Source organism: Clarias gariepinus, chromosome 2, assembly GCF_024256425.1.
Source record: "Clarias gariepinus isolate MV-2021 ecotype Netherlands chromosome 2, CGAR_prim_01v2, whole genome shotgun sequence".
In the NCBI taxonomy this organism is placed as follows: Eukaryota; Metazoa; Chordata; class Actinopteri; order Siluriformes; family Clariidae; genus Clarias; species Clarias gariepinus.
Genome location: NC_071101.1, coordinates 49,605,853 through 49,625,549, shown reverse-complemented (window position 1 = coordinate 49,625,549; position 19,697 = coordinate 49,605,853). Strand labels below are relative to the sequence as shown.

At 40.3% G+C, this 19,697-nt stretch overlaps 1 protein-coding gene across 1 annotated transcript; it reads right to left on the bottom strand.

Moving 5' to 3' along the window:
- Nucleotides 1-11,493: 11,493 nt before the first annotated feature.
- LOC128545714 (trace amine-associated receptor 6-like) lies at nt 11,494-12,486 on the bottom strand. The gene has a single exon (XM_053516252.1). The coding sequence runs from the start codon at nt 12,484-12,486 to the stop codon at nt 11,494-11,496; it is 993 nt and encodes a 330-aa protein (XP_053372227.1).
- Nucleotides 12,487-19,697: the final 7,211 nt, after the last annotated feature.

Here is a 19,697-nt window from a genome sequence, read left to right as displayed (position 1 = left end):
GACCCAAAACACCCCGGGAGTCCAGGAAACAACACTGATGATGTGTCCAAGGTTGTGCATCAGAAGATGTTTTTCTGTAACTCCTTCACAGATTAGAAAATGTAGTAGGAATTAAGGGAACGGCCCTCTTATGGCTCAGATCCTATTTGACTGATCGTTATCAGTTTGTAGATTTAGATGGTGACCATTCCTCATGTTCTCAAGTTGAGTTTGGTGTTCCACAGGGTTCTGTTTTGGGCCCACTGCTTTTTTTCCTTTACATGCTTCCTCTAGGCAACATAATTCGTAAACATGGTATTAGTTTTCATTGTTATGCTGATGACACACAAGTATACGTTTCAGCAAAACCAGATGAGAAAAACCAGCTTACTAAAGTTGAGCAATGTGTGCAGGACATAAAAGACTGGATGTTAATTAATTTCCTTTTGCTTAATCCTGATAAGACAAAAGTTCTAGTCATAGGACCACAAGCAGCTAGAAGTAAGCTTTCTGATCACACTGTGATTTTAAATGGCCTTTCTGTTCCATCAAGTGCAACAGTAAAAGACCTCGGTGTGATTATAGATTCAAGCCTTTCATTTGAAGCACATGTAGATAATATTACCAGGATAGCCCACACGGAAAAAAACTATATAAAACATATATGTTTTAATATAGGTTTGATATAGGTTTTTAATATATGTGACATATATAAAATTGGCCGTTTTCCTATATTATATGTACATATATGTACATATATGCGTACACATATGCGTGCGTGCATATATGCGTGCATATATGTACCTATAGACATATATGTGACATATATAAAATTGGCCGTTTTCCTATATTATATGTACATATATGCGTACATATATGCATGCGTGCATATATGCGTGCATATATGTACCTATAGACATATATGTGACATATATAAAATTGGCCGTTTTCCTATATTATATGTGCATATATGTGTACATATATACGTGCATATATGTACCTATGTGCATATATGCACCTATATTTTTACCTAGATATTAGTAAAATTATTAAAATCCATAGCTGTTAGACAACATAAATAAAAGCCCAAAATGTAGAAATTTAATTATTTTTATTTTTTTAAGAACAATCAAATAGTAAAAGAACAAAAATAAGACAAAAAAACTCAACAGGAAGAAAACATATATATATATTTTGAGGACCTTCTCAGCTTCGTGAGCTTTGAATTGATAGATGTGCCTGTCTGCCCTCGGGTGGCTGCCGGCCACTTCTTCAATGTAGCATCTAGAAAAGACAAAAATAATAAGACAGTATAATAATAATAAATGATTATTTATTAAAACGTTTATAAACATCTGTAAACTCCATAAGGCATTAGCTTAGCCACCGCGAAATATCATGTTTGTGCTACATGCAGAAAGGCAGCATGTTAGCATGATTTACCTAAACTATGTAAATGGCATTGAAAGCCAATGTGTCACACAAGCTGACAAGAGCTAGCTGAAGTGAGGAAAATATTTACTAATATTAGTTTAATATTATCAGAATAAGAGTTATATAAGACTTAATAACTTACCCAGTGTGTCCTCCTGGATTCTCTCTTCAAAATGCTCCCCGTTCGTCGTCAGGGCCACACAGTCTTCTTCTGAGGTAAATGTAAACTCCTCCCACTTTCCAGAACATTCTGAAGAGTTTCCTTGTCCGGGGGCGTGGCCTAGTATGTAAATTAGCCGGACTGATTTCCGTGTGATTGGCGTGTGGGCGTGTCCTGCCTCGGGTCATTAGCAGATAATGTGACAGAAATTCTAAAATGTGTTTTTTATTTAGTTAGTTCTTAGTTATTGCCTTGATAATAGAAAATATGAGCGCATCATGTATGACAGTTGCCAAAGTGAGATATGAGCTAAAATGACCAGATCCTGCCATGAGCTATATAGGAGACATATCTTGTATGTACATATAGGGCTTATATGTGGATATAAAGAAGCAATACAGGAGACCTATATGGCCTGTATATGCACATATATGCACCTCAATTTTGTCTATATGCAGCATATATATTATCATATATATGCATATATACTGCATATAGGCTTCATGTATGCGCATATATCCCCATATAGGTGAGGATAAATGCGCATATATACTGCATATAGGTGAAGATATATGCGCATATATCCCCATATAGGTGAGGATAAATGTGCATATATACTGCATATAGGTGAAGATATATGCGCATATATCCTCATATAGGTCAGGATATATGTGCATATATACTGCATATAGGTGAAGATATATGCGCATATATCCTCATATAGGTCAGGATATATGTACATATATACTGCATATAGGTGAAGATATATGTGCATATATCCTCATATAGGTGAGGATATATGTGCATATATACTGCATATAGGTTTCATATATGCGCATATATCCTCATATAGGTTCTTTCCATGTGGGAGCATTCTTTCACCTCAGAAATATTGCCAAGATAAGAAATATAATGTCACCAAATGATGCAGAAAAACTAGTTCATGCTTTTATCAAGTCTAGGTTGGATTATTGTAACGCCTTACTGTCTGGTTGTTCAACTAGGTGCTTAAACAAGCTTCAATTAGTCCAGAATGCAGCAGCGAGAGTCCTCACTCGAACCAGAAGATATGAGCACATCACCCCATCTTATCCACATTGCACTGGCTTCCTGTGAAATTCCGCATCGATTTTAAAATACTACTCTTGACGTTTAAAGCATTAAATGGTCTCGCGCCGCAGTATCTGAGTGAACTGCTAGTGTCTTACAATCCGCCACGCCTACTCCGATCAAAGGATGCAGGCTGCTTGTCAGTACCCGCGTATTATTAAAACTACAGCAGGGGGCAGAGCTTTTTCTTACAAAGCCCCAAAGTTATGGAATAGTCTTCCAAATAGTGTTCGGGACTCAGACACAGTCTCAGTGTTTAAGTCCTGGCTAAAAACCTATTTATTTAGCCAAGCATTTTTATAAATAGATTTGCCTTAGGTAAAGGAGCAGATCTGGGGGACTCATGGACGTAGAGTATTAGGTGAACTGGTATGTTTGGATGCTGTCCTTCCCACTCTCATTGATCACTCAGGTTTGTTGACGGTGAGGTAATTGGTTGCCTTACATCTCTGGAAGCCCACATGTCTGTGTTTCCTTCTGGCTCTCCCTTTTTAGTTATGCTGTCATAGTTGGTCCTGCCGGAGTCTCTGCTTGCACTCTGCACTAAATATACATTCACTTTTTACATTGTTCGCCTGTGACCATACCTAACTGTTATTTCTCCATCTCTTTTGCTCTCTCCTTTTCTGCTCTCTCCTTTTTCTCTCTCTCTCCCTCTCTCCTTTTTCTGAAGATGGATGCCCCCGTGTGGTCTGCCTGGAATGTGTGTGGTGACTGGGGTTGGTTCCACTTTTCCATGAAGGTGGTCCTGTTCTCGACTGATGCAGACAGCTGTTCTCTAAGGACCTGTGACTTCAGTCGCTCAATAGTTCAGGACTGGAATTTCTCACAGTCTACCTGAGCCTCCAGGAACAAACTGGACTTTAATCTTACACATCTCCTCTTATACTGAACTTCCAGTCTCGCATATTATTATGCACATCGATCCCTGTTTTCACCCAGATAAGGATGGGTTCCCTGTTGAGTCTGGTTCCTCTCAAGGTTTCTTCCTATTACCATCTCAGGGAGTTTTTCCTTGCCACTGTCGCTGTCGTCCTAGGCTTGGTCATCAGGGACAATCATATAATTTTGATTCATACACATTCACATTTCATACAAACTTAATTCTTTTAATTGTGTAAAGCTGCTTTGTGATGATGTAAATCGTTAAAAGCGCTATACAAATAAAATTTAATTGAATTGAATTGAATTGGTCTGGCCTCCTTGAGGTGGACTGCAAAGCACGGCGGGTCCCGCCCCAATCTCAGAGGGTGCTGGGCTCGCCACACTCTCCTCTTGTGCTTCACGCCTGGCGAGAACCGGACCTGGTCAGGACTGGGTGGCCGACAGTCCCGACCCCTAAGCACGACAGGGAAAAAAAAAAACTCACAATGGCCTGCTCGTAGAGCTTTACCTCCAAAAACCTAGTGGCAGCAGTGTTTACGCCGTTTAAGGTGAAATGGGGGCATCAAGGAGAAAATTGCGATCCCTGTCTATGATGCCCGTGCGGTTAAACCACAGCTGTCTCTCCGTGGCGACCATGGCAGCCATAAAACAGCCGATAGCATGGGCCGTCTGCTTGGTGGCACGAAGAAATAAATCTGTGGCTCGGCGTAGCTCTCGAATCGTGGTGTAAGTGTTCGACCGCGCGTGTTACTACCTCTAATAACTTGCTTATCACTAGAGGTGCTCTCTAAAGTGAAAGTTTCTATCTCCGGGGAAGCGAGAGAAAGTTTCTTATGCACCTTTACAAGAAGAGCAGTAGCAGGCTTGAAAAGTGGATGATAAAGTCTCATGATCTGGTGAGACAGAACGAGAGAGAAGGAAGATTCCGTCTCATGCTTGCGCCAGATCTGCATGCGAAGAATGCGACGTGGCTTGCGGTTTGACTTTAAAAAATGCGAGCCGAGCATGAGGAACTTTAATAGGGAGGAGATTGCAATACTCACATGCTCCCTCAAGCCCAAGGATAACGTGCTCTTCCCCAAAACACTGAAAACAAAAAACGTTTTTCGTCCCTCAGCTAGATATCTATTATCTGGAGGCATCTCCTGTCTAACTCTGTCTAACCGAGGTTATATAAGCCAAAGTTTTTTCAAAGGCGTGTTTGACACACACATGCTTCACAACCGGGCAACAAAAAGACGTTCTCATAGTGTTTTCACGCAGCATTGAGTGTAGCTTTTAAAAGGGAACAAAGACTATGTTTAAATGCTGCAAGTGATCTAAAGTTAGAACAAATTTAAAGCTTCCTTAACAGGCAGACCATTTACTTATTAAAGTGACTTAAATTATAGGATGTGTCATAGTATATGTGGTCTTATATTCATAAGGGGAATGTCCATAATACATCATCAAATCACCCCCTCAGCTGATGGAATAGGCCTCGGTAAACTTCATGTGCCTGCACCTGTATTTTTTCTTTTTCTCACATGATATAAATGCTATATTGGTTAAATTATGGGACTTGCGTCAGGGGACATGGACCTGTACAAGGCTATGTCATATAACGTGCGGAAGGCGGTGAAAGTGGCGAAACAGCGCTACTGAAGGAGACTAGAGTCACAGTTCCACCAGAGTGACTCTAGCAACCTGTGGCAGGGACAGAGAACAATAACAGTCTTTAAAGCAACAACATCCGGTCTGACGTACGTGGACATGACTCTGGCAGACGAGCTGAACACCTTCTATGCTCGCTTTGAGGCTGCAGCTTACAACGCTAGCGATGCTAATGTTTGCGGCGCTAACAGCTGCAAACAGGAAAACACTGCCAGCACTGGAAACACCATTCATCATTCATCATTTCCTAGCATAATGTGAGGAGAGCCTTCAGGAGAGTGAACACCAGTAAAGTGGCAGGACCAGACGGCATCTCAGGTCAAATCCTCATAGCCTGCGTAGACCAGCTAGCACCTGTGTTCACAGAGATATGCAACCTCTCTTTATCTCAGTCGGTGATCCGCGCATGTTTCAAAGAGGTAATCACTGTTCCTGTTCTAAAGAAAACTTATTCTGCTTCCCTCAATGATTATCGCCCTGTAGCCCTCACCTCAGTAGTGATGAAGTGCTTTAAACGCCTGGTCAGAGACTTCATCATTTTTTTTTTACTACCAGACACACTGGACCCATTACAGTTTGCATACTGCCCGAACGCTCCACACATGATGCCATCTCACCTCTCGCTCACCTGGACACTCGGATGGGGAATTATGGTAAAATGCTTTTCATCGACTACACCTCAGCATTTAATACCATATTTCTCTCCACACTCACCATCAAGCTGGAGCACCTGGAAATCAGCTCATCTTTGTGTCAGTGGAACTCCAACTTCCTAACTGGCAGACCACAGGCAGAAAGGGTGGGTGGACATGTCTCAGCTTTCCTCACTTTTAGCATTGAAGGCCCCCAGAGTTGTGTTCTGAGCCCCCAGCTGAACTCATTGTACACCTATGACTGCGTAGCCACTACGAACTCCACCACCATCATTAAGTTTGCTGACGACACTGTCGTGGTGGGCGTGATCTCTGAACGATGAAACAGCCTACCTGGAGGAGACTGGAAATCTGGAGAACTGGTGTCAGAGGAACAATCTCCCTCTAAAAGTCGGCAAGACAAAGGGGTTGACACTGAACTTAAGTACTAAGCAGGAACTATCAGACCCACGTCATCAACAGGAGCCCAGTGAAAAAAGTGGACAGCTTCCTATCTCTTTGTGTTAACATCACGCAGGACCTGTCATGGTCCTGTCACCTCAACACCGTGGTGAAAAAGGCCCGGCGCTTGAGAGAAGTTGCTGAGGAACTTTTACTCCTGCACCATAGAGAGAATCCTAACTAAAAACACCACAACCTGGTTCAGGAACAGCACCATGCAGGACAGACGAGCCTTACAGAGGGTGGTGCATTCAGCTGAGTGCATCATCTGCACCAAGCTCCTTGACCTGCACTCCATCTACTGTAAGCAATATCAAATCTTCCTTTTACAGGAAAGATTATTGAAAAGGTTGTCTTTCATCAGGTGAACAACCATTTAAACTCAAATGAATACCTAGACAGTTTTCAATCTGGTTTCCGAGCGCATCACAGTACAGAGACAGCGCTCCTAAAGATAATAAATGATATTCGTTTAAATTCTGACTCCGGCAAAATATCAGTGTTGGTACTGCTAGATCTTAGCGCTGCATTTGACACTGTCGATCATAACATACTAATAGAAAGACTGGAAAACTGGGTCGGGCTTTCTGGCATGGTACTCAAATGGTTCAGGTCATACTTAGAAGGGAGAGGTTATTATGTGAGTATAGGAGAGCACAAGTCCAAGTGGACGTCCATGACATGCGGAGTCCCACAAGGCTCAATTCTTGCACCCCTCCTGTTATGCTCCCTCTAAGTCAGATAATGAGAAAGAACCAAATTGCCTATCACAGCTATGCTGATGATACCCAGCTTCACCTAGCCTTATCTCCAAATGATTTTAGCCCCATAGACTCCCTCTGCAAATGCATTGATGAAATTAACAGTTGGATGTGCCAGAATTTCCTTCAATTAAACAAGGAGAAAACTGAATTCATTGCATTTGGAAACAAAGATGAAGCTCTGAAGGTGAATGCATACCTTCACTCTAGGGGTCAGATAACTAAAAATCAAGTCAAGAATCTTGGGGTGATTCTGGAGACAGACCTTAGTTTCAGTAGTCATGTCAAAGCAGTAACTAAATCAGCATACTATCATCTCAAAAACATTGCAAGAATTAGATGCTTTGTCTCAAATCAAGACTTGGAGAAACTAGTCCATGCCTTTATCACCAGCAGGGTGGATTATTGTAATGGTCTCCTCACCGGCCTTCCCAAGAAGACCATTAGACAGCTGCAGCTCATCCAGAACGCTGCTGCCAGGATTCTGACTAGAACCAGAAAATCTGATCACATCACACCAGTCCTCAGGTCCTTACACTGGCTTCCTGTAACATTTAGGATAGATTTTAAAGTAGTTTTACTTGTTTATAAATCACTTAATGGCCTAGGACCTAAATACATTACAGATATGCTCACTGAATATAACCCTAACAGACCACTCAGATCATTAGGATCGAGTCAGTTAAAAATACCAAGGGTTCACACAAAACAAGGGGAGTCCGCCTTTAGCCATTATGCTGCCCGCAGTTGGAACCAGCTTCCAGAAGAGATCAGATGTGCTAAAACATTAGTCACATTTAAATCTAGACTCAAAACTCATCTGTTCAGCTGTGCATTTATTCAATGAGCACTGTGCTGCATCCGAACTGACTGCACTATCTTATGTTTATCTAATTTCTTAAACTGTTTTATTTTTATTTAAAATTATGTTTTTATTAGTTTTAATTAGTCTTTTATTTTTATTTTAATTAAATTTTAATTAGTTTAAAGTTTTGTTGCAAACTTCATTTATTTTTATTTTAAATGAAATTTAAAAGTTTTTGTTAAAATGTCTTATTGCTATTATCTTTTATTTCATTTCATGTTTATTTTCTTCTTCTATGTAAAGCACTTTGAATTACCATTGTGTATGAAATGTGCTATACAAATAAACTTGCCTTGCCTTAAGCGGTGCTGGACCAAGGTCAGGACAGTAATGAAGGACCTCAGCTACCCCTGCAATAGACTGTTCTCTCCGTTATGGTCAGGAAAGCGCTTCCACTCCCTGAAGGCCAACACAGAGAGACTGAGGAGGAGCTTCTTCCCGCAGGCAAAACAGTCTCAAAACCAGATCAATACACAGAACTAATTATCTCTGCGTTTTTGTACACCAATAAGATAAGATAAGATTTCTCTCTTAAGCTCTCTTTCTTTCTTGTTAAGTGTTTTGAATTTTTAAGGTCACAGGAGGTCGTATAAGCATTTCACTGCATATTATACTGTGTATGACTATGAGCAAACGTTATTTTCCGGTGGCTAAGCTAATGTCTTATGGAGTTTACAGATGTTTGTAAATGTTCTAATGTATTTCACCTCTTTTGGATAGCTTTAGATAATGGTTGCTAATATATATTTGGCTCAGTTTCGGTTAGCTTATTACAATGCTATGTTATTTAGCACAAACAAGCTAGCTCCAGTTGGCTAAAATACCGCCTTATGTAGCTAAGAGATGTTTATGAATATTTTTGTGGTGTAAATGTTCATGATGCCTTTTGTTTAGCTTGTATTTACAAATACCTGCTTAGCTGTAAATGTTTAGAATGTGTTAAATATGTATGTAAAGCATGTCCAGTGGATGGTGTTTGCTCATTTATCGGGTGTAAATGTTTGTGATTCACTACATGGTGTCACAGCGTGCGCCTTTGATGGGCAAGTATGCAAAAGGACAGGGCTGCTTATTCAGGCCAGCTGGCGATAATGAACGTTAATAGGATCTCCGTGAAAGAGAGGTGCAGTGGAACGGGGTAACATGACGTGCCCAAGGACTTTAAAAAGGACACTGGAATTCGACCCTTTTATCTATTAAAAAAACTGCGTGAGCTTCCACAGCACCTTTACTCCTTTTTCCCATAAGACCTCAACTCGTGTCCGTGCTTCATAGTGCTGCCTCTGCACATAGGGTCAAATCCGTTACATTGCTGGAGAAGGTGCGCACGGGGGCACCTGGCACGGACCCTGGATTGAGTCCCGAATGAGGTTTGAGGTCTTAATCACAGGCAGGCAGTACCTGCAGCAATGGTGAGCTCGGAGCTGAGGGAGGGGCAAGGTCACGGCCTGCATCTATGATTTAACCCTGAATGTTGTTTGCACTTTTTGCACATTTCTATTTATTTTAAACTGTTCCTGGAATTTTTGCAAGTGAATCTTAAGTTATTCCAAATATACCACAAACAAAAAAATATGTTTCTGTCCTTAAAATTATTTTCTTGTAGCACTTGCTCATTATGCAGGTCTTCGTTCTCTCTGGTGTAAATTACAGGATTATTCATGATCATTTACATATCCTCAAATATGGCCTTTCTAAACAAAACGCGCCTTAGAAAATTTAAAAGAATGTATTTGTTTTCTGTAAATGAGTGAGCGAGATTATTGTCATATCATTTTGAAGTAAAACCTCTACACTACTATTTCTTTTTCAAAAGGTACTCTCAATGCTGCGTGATAACTTTATTGGGAAAAGTTTTTTATGCGACCGGTTGTTGAAGGATATGTGTCAAACACGCCAAAACTAAGATTCTACTAACTTACTACTTACATCTACTTTTATTCATACTCCACTGCTCATCCACAATGGATCTTTTGCAATACACATTCTAACTATAATGGTATCATTTTAAAATTTTGATAAACATTATAATGCAGTCTTTGCACTTTATATCTCATCCATAATCTATTCTGTACATACCGTATTATGCAAAAAAAGCATATAGTAATAAGGGACTAATACAGACTGATGTGGGTTGGGAATGATAGATGAAAAAAAAACAGACTATGCTTAAATTCTACAAGTCCTAGGTCAGCTAAAGTTAGAGCAAATTTAAAGCTTCCTTAACAGGCATATTAACTAAATAAACTGATCTAAATTATAGCACAAGTCATAGTATTAGTTGTCTTAGAGTAATATGGGGAATGACCATAATAAATCATCAAATCACCCCCTCAGCTGATAGATTAGGCCCAAGTAGACCTTACAATGGGTATTTATGATTTGTTTGCAATATGTTTGCTATAACTGTCACCAGTTCTACCCGCTGACTCATGGCTTTGCCACCCACGCTGATGATGGTGCACGGGTTATATTCTGTCCATTATATTTTAATTGTAATTTGTGGTTTTATGTACATTATATTATGAAAGTCTGGATAATTCACATAAAACTGTATTGTTAAACACAGTTTCGATTTGCCCAAAATTCTGCTGTATGACAAGGAAAGTGTGACACTTTACAAAGATTATATTTGTCTTATATTCAATCACTGTTTGCTTCATACAATGTTTTATTAGCATTGAACAATATAACTTCTACTTTTGCTTATTTATTGTGCCATGAATAATTCTTCAGCAGAGTTGACTGGTAACGAGAGACATTTTCAAAGACAAAGGATAATAATTCTAATGACACTTTATGGACAAAAATATGTGGACAATATCTAAATGTGTTTTTTCCCCAAACAATTACAACAAATTTGGTTGCACACGATTATATAGTAATCTTTTTATGATGCAGTGCCACCATCTCCATTACAGAGGAACTAGAAGGGCTAAAATGTTACAATGCAATGCCTTTGTGCACAAACAGAGCTACAAAAAAATAATCAGCGCCACATTTTAAAATAAAGTGAAAAGTCTTTTTTTTAAGGACCTAAACATTAAAAAGACTGTGGTTTTAAAAAGAGCTCATATGGGTGTGATGGGCAGGTGGCCACATACGTTTGGCCATGAAGTGTAATATTTTAGGGCACAGATTTGACATTAAATTTAAAAAAGAAAATCTGTAAACTAAAAATTACTTCTACTTCTTCATCTTATCTTACTTAATATTATTATTATTATAGGTTTCCCTTGGCACATATATGTTAAATCATTGCCTTTTAATGTGTATCTGCAACTTTTAGTTCAAGATTCTGTAGAAAGTCAAATACCTAACATGATTGTAATGAAAATATATTTATGGATAATACCAATTAAATATTACTGTTATATTGTAATATGTTGACAATAAGAATTGACTTCTTACTGATTTGTTTTAAATTTTATAATAAAATATTTGGCCACATCACTAGAAAGAGTAAAAACTTTTCATGAAAGAATGTTGATTAATGCAGAGTCAGTTTGGAATATTCGCAAAGTTAAAACTGAAGAAAAAGTGATTTTTTTTTTATGAAAAAACACTGATTAATGCAGAGTCTGGTTGAAATATTTGCCATGTAATAATTAATTTAATACATTTTCTAAACCATGGGTAAAACAAAGCATAAATAAATGGATTAATAGTGGAACTGAGATACATTATAATAAGGACTTTATGAACAATTTCTGATTGTAATTCAACCATATCCCCTATTAAATTATACACAAAATATGGAAGTAAACACACCAGAAACACAAATACTAAAATGCCAAGGACTTTAGCTGCTTTTCTTTCAGATTTCATCGAGTGTGAGGTGATTTTCTGTGTTTTAGACCATTTGTGGTTATTAAGCTCTCTGATAGCAGTGGCATGTTTCTTAGCAATCACAAAAACTAAAGTATAAAATATAATTATGACAGAAAGTGGAAATAAAAATGAAAATATGAGATTAATTACAAACCAAACCTGACTCACAGTGAGAAGGCATTCTCCAGGACACATTACATAACCTGTAAATATTCCATTGAAATAATAGAATGCTATGGTATTTACCAGACACAAAAGTAAGTTAAAATAAACAACATTGCACATATTCCTTCTAGAGATTGTGTTTGTGTAGAGAAAAGGGTTTGATAAAGCCAAATACCGATCCACAGCGATAAGTGCAATGGTATAAGTAGATGAGGCTGTGAGAAAACCATTAATTAACAAAAAAATGATGCAAAAGTCTCTTCCAAAAATCCAGCATGACTCGATTGTCCAACTGAACATTGGTGGCATTACAAATACACCAATAAAGAAATCTGACACAGCCAAAGAGAGCACAAGTGTGTTAGTCGGGGTATGAAGCTGCTTGAAGTGAAAAACTGAGATGATGATGAGCAGATTTCCACATACTGTTAGCAAAACCACAGCAGCTGAACACACGTACAGTAAGATATCAACTGCAGGAGATACAGTTCTCTCTTGACAGTAAAAATGCTCACAATGATCAGACTGATTAAACTCTGTCAGGTTCATGATTTTTGTTTTTTTTGTCTACAGAGTTTAAAAATGACATCCTGTATTAGATGCTACCATTATAAAACTGCTAGTGTAAAAGGTCATGATTAAATGACTTATGACTCAAACAGTGCTAGTGTTTTTATAATTTAAAACTTGATCACACCTCTTTATTTTGAGTGACAATTTGATTTAAATGATGTTATGCTTTGTTGGAACAGTCAGGGCTTTTTTCCCCCAATAAAGTGGATAGGAGAAATGCAACAATTAGACTTGTTGAACTCCAACAGGTTCATGACTTTAGCATTCAAGTAATGTCACCAGCTTTTAAAGAAATATACATTAAGGCATTTAATAATCTAACTGACAGGTAAAGTAAATAACATCTATTATCTTATCACAATAGCACATCAAATATGCTGGGATATATTAGGTAGCAAGTAAGAATTAAGGTGTTTAAGGGCAATTATGAGATTAATGCAATTTTGACAAGAAACAAATTGAGTTGGCTAAATACCTGTGTAAGATCAATGCGAAAACAACATAAGCTGTGGGGTAGTGCAGGTATGCACTGAATAACAACAGTTAAAAGTCTTCCAAAGAGAAACAGCCGGTAAATCAGTAAACTAATTATAGGATCATGGGTGTCAAAAATGTAAAGGTACAAATGTAAATTCTGGCTATAAACGAAAGGTCTCAGAGCATAAAAGCTTGCTGTGTATATGCATAAGTAGCTGCAGACCAGTAGAGTACCCATGCTGTGACCTGTACAACACTTAACGAACCTACATTTGATTAGTTTAAGAAACAAGAAAAATACCTATTTATTTGTTCCTTTTCAAAAGCTACACTCGATGCTGCATGAAAACATTTAGTTGTGAAGCATGTGTGTATCAAACACACCAAATTTTGGCTTCTATAACCTCGGTCAGTTGATGTCATTTGATTAGGTGCACCTGGAGGTTATAAATAGGTGTAAACCGGAAACATCCTCAGGTCTTTTTGTCTTCAAGGACTGCATTGTGTTTGCATGTGTGTGCAAGCAAATATACAAACAAAGGAAAGAGAATTCCCCCCTTTTCTCGCTGAATCAGGAGGTTTTAGCGTCCACTTCTTAAGTGCGTTCCGGCGCTGCTTGTAAATGGGCAGAAGAGACTTCCTCTCTTGCTTCCACGGAAATGGAGATAGCCACCTTAGAGCACTCCTTTTAAAATGACTGAGCGTATGAGGAGTTACTATAAAAAAAAAAAGAAGTATGCGGTTGAACGATTTCACCTCGACTGGCCGCAGGGCCAAAAAAAATAAATAAATAAATCCCCCAAGCGCTCAAAGTTAGACGACAGGTTTCTGTCGGGTGGCTGAGGGAGGGGCCCCTTCTTTGGCGACCACGATGACGAGTTAACTCATTTATGGAATAGGCCCTATTTAACCCGTGTTTTTGTGCTATTGACATCAATTTATTTAAATGTCGTTGATGCGAAAGCACGGTTTTATATGTTGATGCCCCAGAATGAAGAGACACTTGCAGATCTCTTTCCTGGGAGCTCATCCTCCCTGAAAAAGCCCACACTCCCCACCAAGCCGTGTAGACTAACATCTTTGTTGGTGCAAAAAGCTTTTTCAGGCAGCAAGTCAGGCTGGCACACCAGAGCGGTTTTGCAGGCATACCAGGCTGACCTGCTGAGAGATCTGAGCACTGGCGGGTCTATCGATAATGCAGTGTTTGCAGAGCTACGCCGAGCCACAGATTTACTGTATTTCTCCGTGCCACCAAGCAGATGGCCCGTCATATCGGCCGTTCTATGGCTGCCATGGTCGCCACGGAGAGACATCTGTGGCTTAAACTCATGGGCATCAAAGACAGGGATCGCGCTTTTCTCCTTGATGCCCCCATCTCACCTTCCAGCCTTTTTGGCGACGCCGTAAACACCGCTGCCACTTAATTTCGGGAGGTGAAGCTCTACATGCAGGCCTTTGTGAGGTTTTCTCGTGCTCAGGAGTCGGGACCGTCGGCCACCCAGTCCCAAACAGGTCCGCTTTTCTCCAGGCATGAAGCGCACGAGGGAGTGAGCCGAGCACCCCCTCGTAGAGATTGGGGCGGGACTCGCCTCGGCAGACCTCCTCAAAGGGGGGGGGGCTTTGGGTGTGTGTCCAATGTGTGTGTCGTGGGCTGAACATCCAAATGTTGACAGCCGAAATGATTGTTCCTCAAATCCAACCAGTGGATTGGTTTGTATCAATCGACCTGAAGGAAGTATATTTTCATATAGAAATATTGCCACAACACAGGAAGTTCCTGACATTCGCTTTGCGGGGCAAAGATTACCAGTATTGGGTCCTTCTATTTGGCCTAGCCCTGTCACCCTGCACACATATAAAATGCATGGATGTAACCCTGGCTCTATGATTCCATGGCATCCGTATTCTGAATTATATAGACGACTGATCCTGGCTCAGTCTTAGCAGCTAGCGCTTCGACGTTGAGATGTCGTCCTAGCTTACCTCCATTCTTTAGAGGCGTTCTTTTTCCTGATTTTTCCCAACAGATTTGGGTGTCATATGGAATTCGATTGCAATGCAGGCACAGATGTCTCCTGCACGTGTCAAATCCATTCTCAATACTCTAAAGGAAATAAGGCTAGGCCAGAAAGTGATCGTTTATTACTTTCAGAGTCTTTTAGCTCTCATGGCAGCTGCGTCCACGGTGATACCCTTGGGCCTTCTGTACATGAGATCCTTTTTAGTTGTGGCTAAGTCCCAGGGGACTCATTCAAGGGCCAATCCCCAGAGGCAAATTAGGGGTTATGCGGCAGGGGCTTTGTACCCTTTCTATGTGGTTTAGACCCCGGTTTCTGACTTTGAGTCTTACTCTAGGTCCGTCTTGTTCCAAGATGCTAACAACAGACACTTCCCTTACAGGCTGCGGTGCGATCAAAGAGTTAGGCTAATAATAATAATTATTATTATTATTAATATTATTACTGGGGTCCGTTCTTCGTACGTCGCTAACTCAGTTAGCTGGATATAATTGTTGTGGATTTGTCCTGATCTTGAACCTGCTCGGAAACAGGTTTATTTCATGTAAACAGGATTTAGCCCGCGCTCCCGGCGGGTTATAATTGGTTGAAATGGCGAGGTCACATCTGATTGGTTAAAGAGCATGACTGACTCTAGTGGAAAAAGAAAAGTATATGCCCCCTGCCATGGACTCTCCCCCACCCACACACATAATCGCTATCAAATATTATATATGAACATAAATTCATAGGTTTATTGTTATCAAATATGATATTACTATTATAATAAACCCTAGGCACGAGAGAGCCGTCAAGACCATTAATACAAATTCTTGTATAATGTTTATCTTGTAACACATTTATTTTTCAGGGGTTTGTCATAAAAATATGCAAATAAATATTTATATATATCAAAAATAATTATTTTATAATGATAAATTGGATGAAACTAATTTTATTATAACATAAACAATATAAAAATATATTTCTTTTTTTTATATACAGCATATTTATTTTCATATTGCTTATTTTATTTTATTAAAACCAACCTGCACACCCAACCTGGAACTACTGTCCATCATGTGTCGTCTTTTTTATCTACCTCGGGAGTTTACATCGGTCATAATCAGTGCCGTTTATATTCCATCACAAGCGGACACGGACACTGCCTTATGCGAGCTGCATGAGGCACTCACGCAGCAACAATCACAACACCGGGACGCTGCGCTTATTGTAGCGGGGGACTTTAACAGTGCCAACCTCAAACGTGCAGCGCCGAACTTTTATCAGCATATCACTTGTCCCACCAGGGGTGAAAGGACATTGTTATACAACTGTCAAGGATGGCTACAAGGCACAATCTTGTCCACCGTTTGGTAAATCCGACCACGCCGCCATTTTCCTAATGCCAAAATACAAACAAAGGCTGAAACAGGAAGTTCCGGTTCAGAGGGAGGTCGCGCGCTGGACGGACCAATCGGTGGCCGCGTTACAGGACGCACTCGAAGACATGGACTGGGACATGTTCAGAAACAGCTTCGATGATGATGTCAGCGTGTTTACGGAAGCGGTTGTGGGATTTATTGGAAAACTAGCGGATGATACCGTGGACAAAAAGACTATTAGAACGTTTCCCAAGCAGAAGCTGTGGGTGGATAAAACCATCCGCGACGCTCTGAAATCTCACACCGCTGCCTCGGGGGACATGGAACCATACAAGGCTGCGTCATACAGCGTCCAGAAGGCGGTGAAAGAGGCGAAGCAGCGCTACGGGAGAAAACTAGAGTTACAACTCCAACAGAGTGACTCTAGGAGCCTGTGGCAGGGATTAAGGACAATTACGGACTATAAAGCACCAACAACCGGTATGACGAACGCCGACGTGACTCTGGCAGACAAGCTGAACACTTTCTATGCTCGCTTCGAGGCTGCAGCTAAAGACTCTAGCAATGCTAATGCTAGCGGCGCTAACGGCTGCAGACAGGAAGTCACTGCCAGCACCGGAAGCGCGTTTATCACCACCGAGCATGACGTGAGGAGAGCCTTCAAGAGAGTGAACACCAGGAAAGCAGCAGGACCAGACGGCATCTCAGGCCATATAAGAGCTTGCGCAGACCAGCTAGCACCTGTGTTTACTGAGATATTCAACATCTCTTTATCTCAGTCGGTGATCTCCACATGCTTCAAAGAGTCCATCAATGTTCCTGTCCCAAAGAAACCTCATCCTGCTTCCCTCAATGACTATCGCCCTGTAGCCCCTTACCTCAGTAGTGATGAAGTGCTTTGAACGCCTGGTCAGAGACTTCATCATTTCTTCACTACCAGACACACTGGACCCACTACAGTTTGCTTATCGTCCAAACCGTTCCACGGACGATGCAATCTCTCATCTCCTCCATACATCTCTCACTCACCTGGACACTCGGAGGGGAAATTATGTAAAAATGCTCTTCATCGACTACAGCTCTGCATTTTAATACCATAATTCCCTCCACACTTACCACCAAGCTGGAGCACCTGGGACTCAGCTCATCTATGTGTCAGTGGATCTCCAATTTTCTGACTGGCAGACCACAGGCAGTAAGGATGGGCGGACATGTCTCAGCCTCCCTCACTCTCAGCCCTAGAGCCCCCCAGGGTTGTGTTCTGAGCCCCCTGCTGTACTCTCTGTACACCCACGACTGCGTGGCCACTACCAACTCCACCACCATCATCAAGTTTGCTCACGATACTGTTGTGGTGGGCCTGATCACGAACAACGATGAGACGGCCTACCTGGAGAAGGTTGGAAATCTGGAGAAATGGTGCCAGAGAAACAATCTCCTCCTGAACGTCAGTAAGACAAAGGAGCTGATAGTGGAAATATCACGACCTGGTTCGGGAACAGCACCATGCAGGACAGACGAACTCTACAGAGGGTGGTGCGATCAGCTGAGCGCATCTTCCGCATCGAGCTCCCTGACCTGCACTCGATCTACAGCAAGCGGTGCTTGACCAAGGCCAGGAAGATCGTGAAGGACCTCAGCCACCCCAACAACGGACTGTTCACTCTGTTGCAGTCTGGGAAGCGATTCCGTTCCCTGAGGGCCAACACAGAGTGACTGAGGAGGAGCTTCTTCCCGCAGGCGATAAGGTCTCTCAACCACACCACTATGCAGAACTAACACAATCTTTTCATAATTGATCAATCAATCAATCTTTTTACATCCATGGACACTATGGACAATTACACGCACACCTTCCTTCATATCTACACTACATGTTGTACGTTGACATCCTGGACCATTGCACAAAGACACTTTAATAACTTTGCACACCCACCTTTACAACTACACTACATGTTTACGTTTACATCCTGAACCAGTGCACAAAGACACTTTAATAACCTTTGCACAAAGACACTTTGTTCTTCGCATATTTGCACACCCAGTACAGTATATTTCAATTTGTACAGTATATTTCTCAGTACAGTATATTTCAATTTGTACAGTATATTTCTATTTTTATGTACATCATATTTCTATTTTTATTTTTAGTTCTATTTTTCCTAGCATATTTCTATTTTTATTTTTAGTTCTATTTTTCCTAGTCTACTTTAATTTTTCTATTTAATTTTTCTAGCGTATTTCTTTTATTCATATTTATTTCTTATTGTAAACTTTAATTCTCTTTTAGGGTCACTGGCAGTCGTATAAGCATTTCACTACATTTCGTACTGTGTATGACTGTGTATGTGACAAATAAAATTTGAATTTGATTTGAATACAGTGGTGTGAAAACTATTTGCCCCCTTCCTGATTTCTTATTCTTTTGCATGTTTGTCACACTTAAATGTTTCTGCTCATCAAAAACCGTTAACTATTAGTCAAAGATAACATAATTGAACACAAAATGCAGTTTTTAAATGAAGGTTTATGTTATTAAGGGAGAAAAAAAAAAAACTCAAAATCTACATGGCCCTGTGTGAAAAAGTGATTGCCCCCCTTGTTAAAAAATAACTTAACTGTGGTTTATCACACCTGAGTTCAATTTCTGTAGTCACCCCCAGGCCTGATTACTGCCACACCTGTTTCAATCAAGAAATCACTTAAATAGGAGCTACCTGACACAGAGAAGTAGACCAAAAGCACCTTAAAAGCTAGACATCATGCCAAGATCCAAAGAAATTCAGGAACAAATGAGAACAAAAGTAATTGAGATCTATCAGTCTGGTAAAGGTTATAAAGTATATATGAAGTATATAAATATATACATTTCTAAAGCTTTGGGACTCCAGCGAACCACAATGAGAGCCATTATCCACAAATGGCAAAAACATGGAACAGTGGTGAACCTTCCCAGGAGTGGCCTAAGAAGGTATATCAGTATTTCTTGGACACGGGGGGTTGCGTACAATTTTAAATTTTTTGGGCTGAATATCAAAATGTTGCCAGCCAAAATGATTGTTTCTCAAATCCAACCAGAGCTTTGTTTTGTGACAATCCACTTGATGGACGCATATTTTTATTGCCACAACACAGGAAATTCCCGAGGTTCGCTTTCAGGTGAAGCCTACCAGTATTGGGTCCTTCTACTTGGCCTAGCCATGTCACCCCGCACATATAAAAAATGTACGGATGCAGCCCTGGCTCTATGGTTCCACACTCAAAAAGATAACTTGTTGAATAACCATAATTAAATTATGGAAAGAATTTCCACCTGATTTAATGGCTT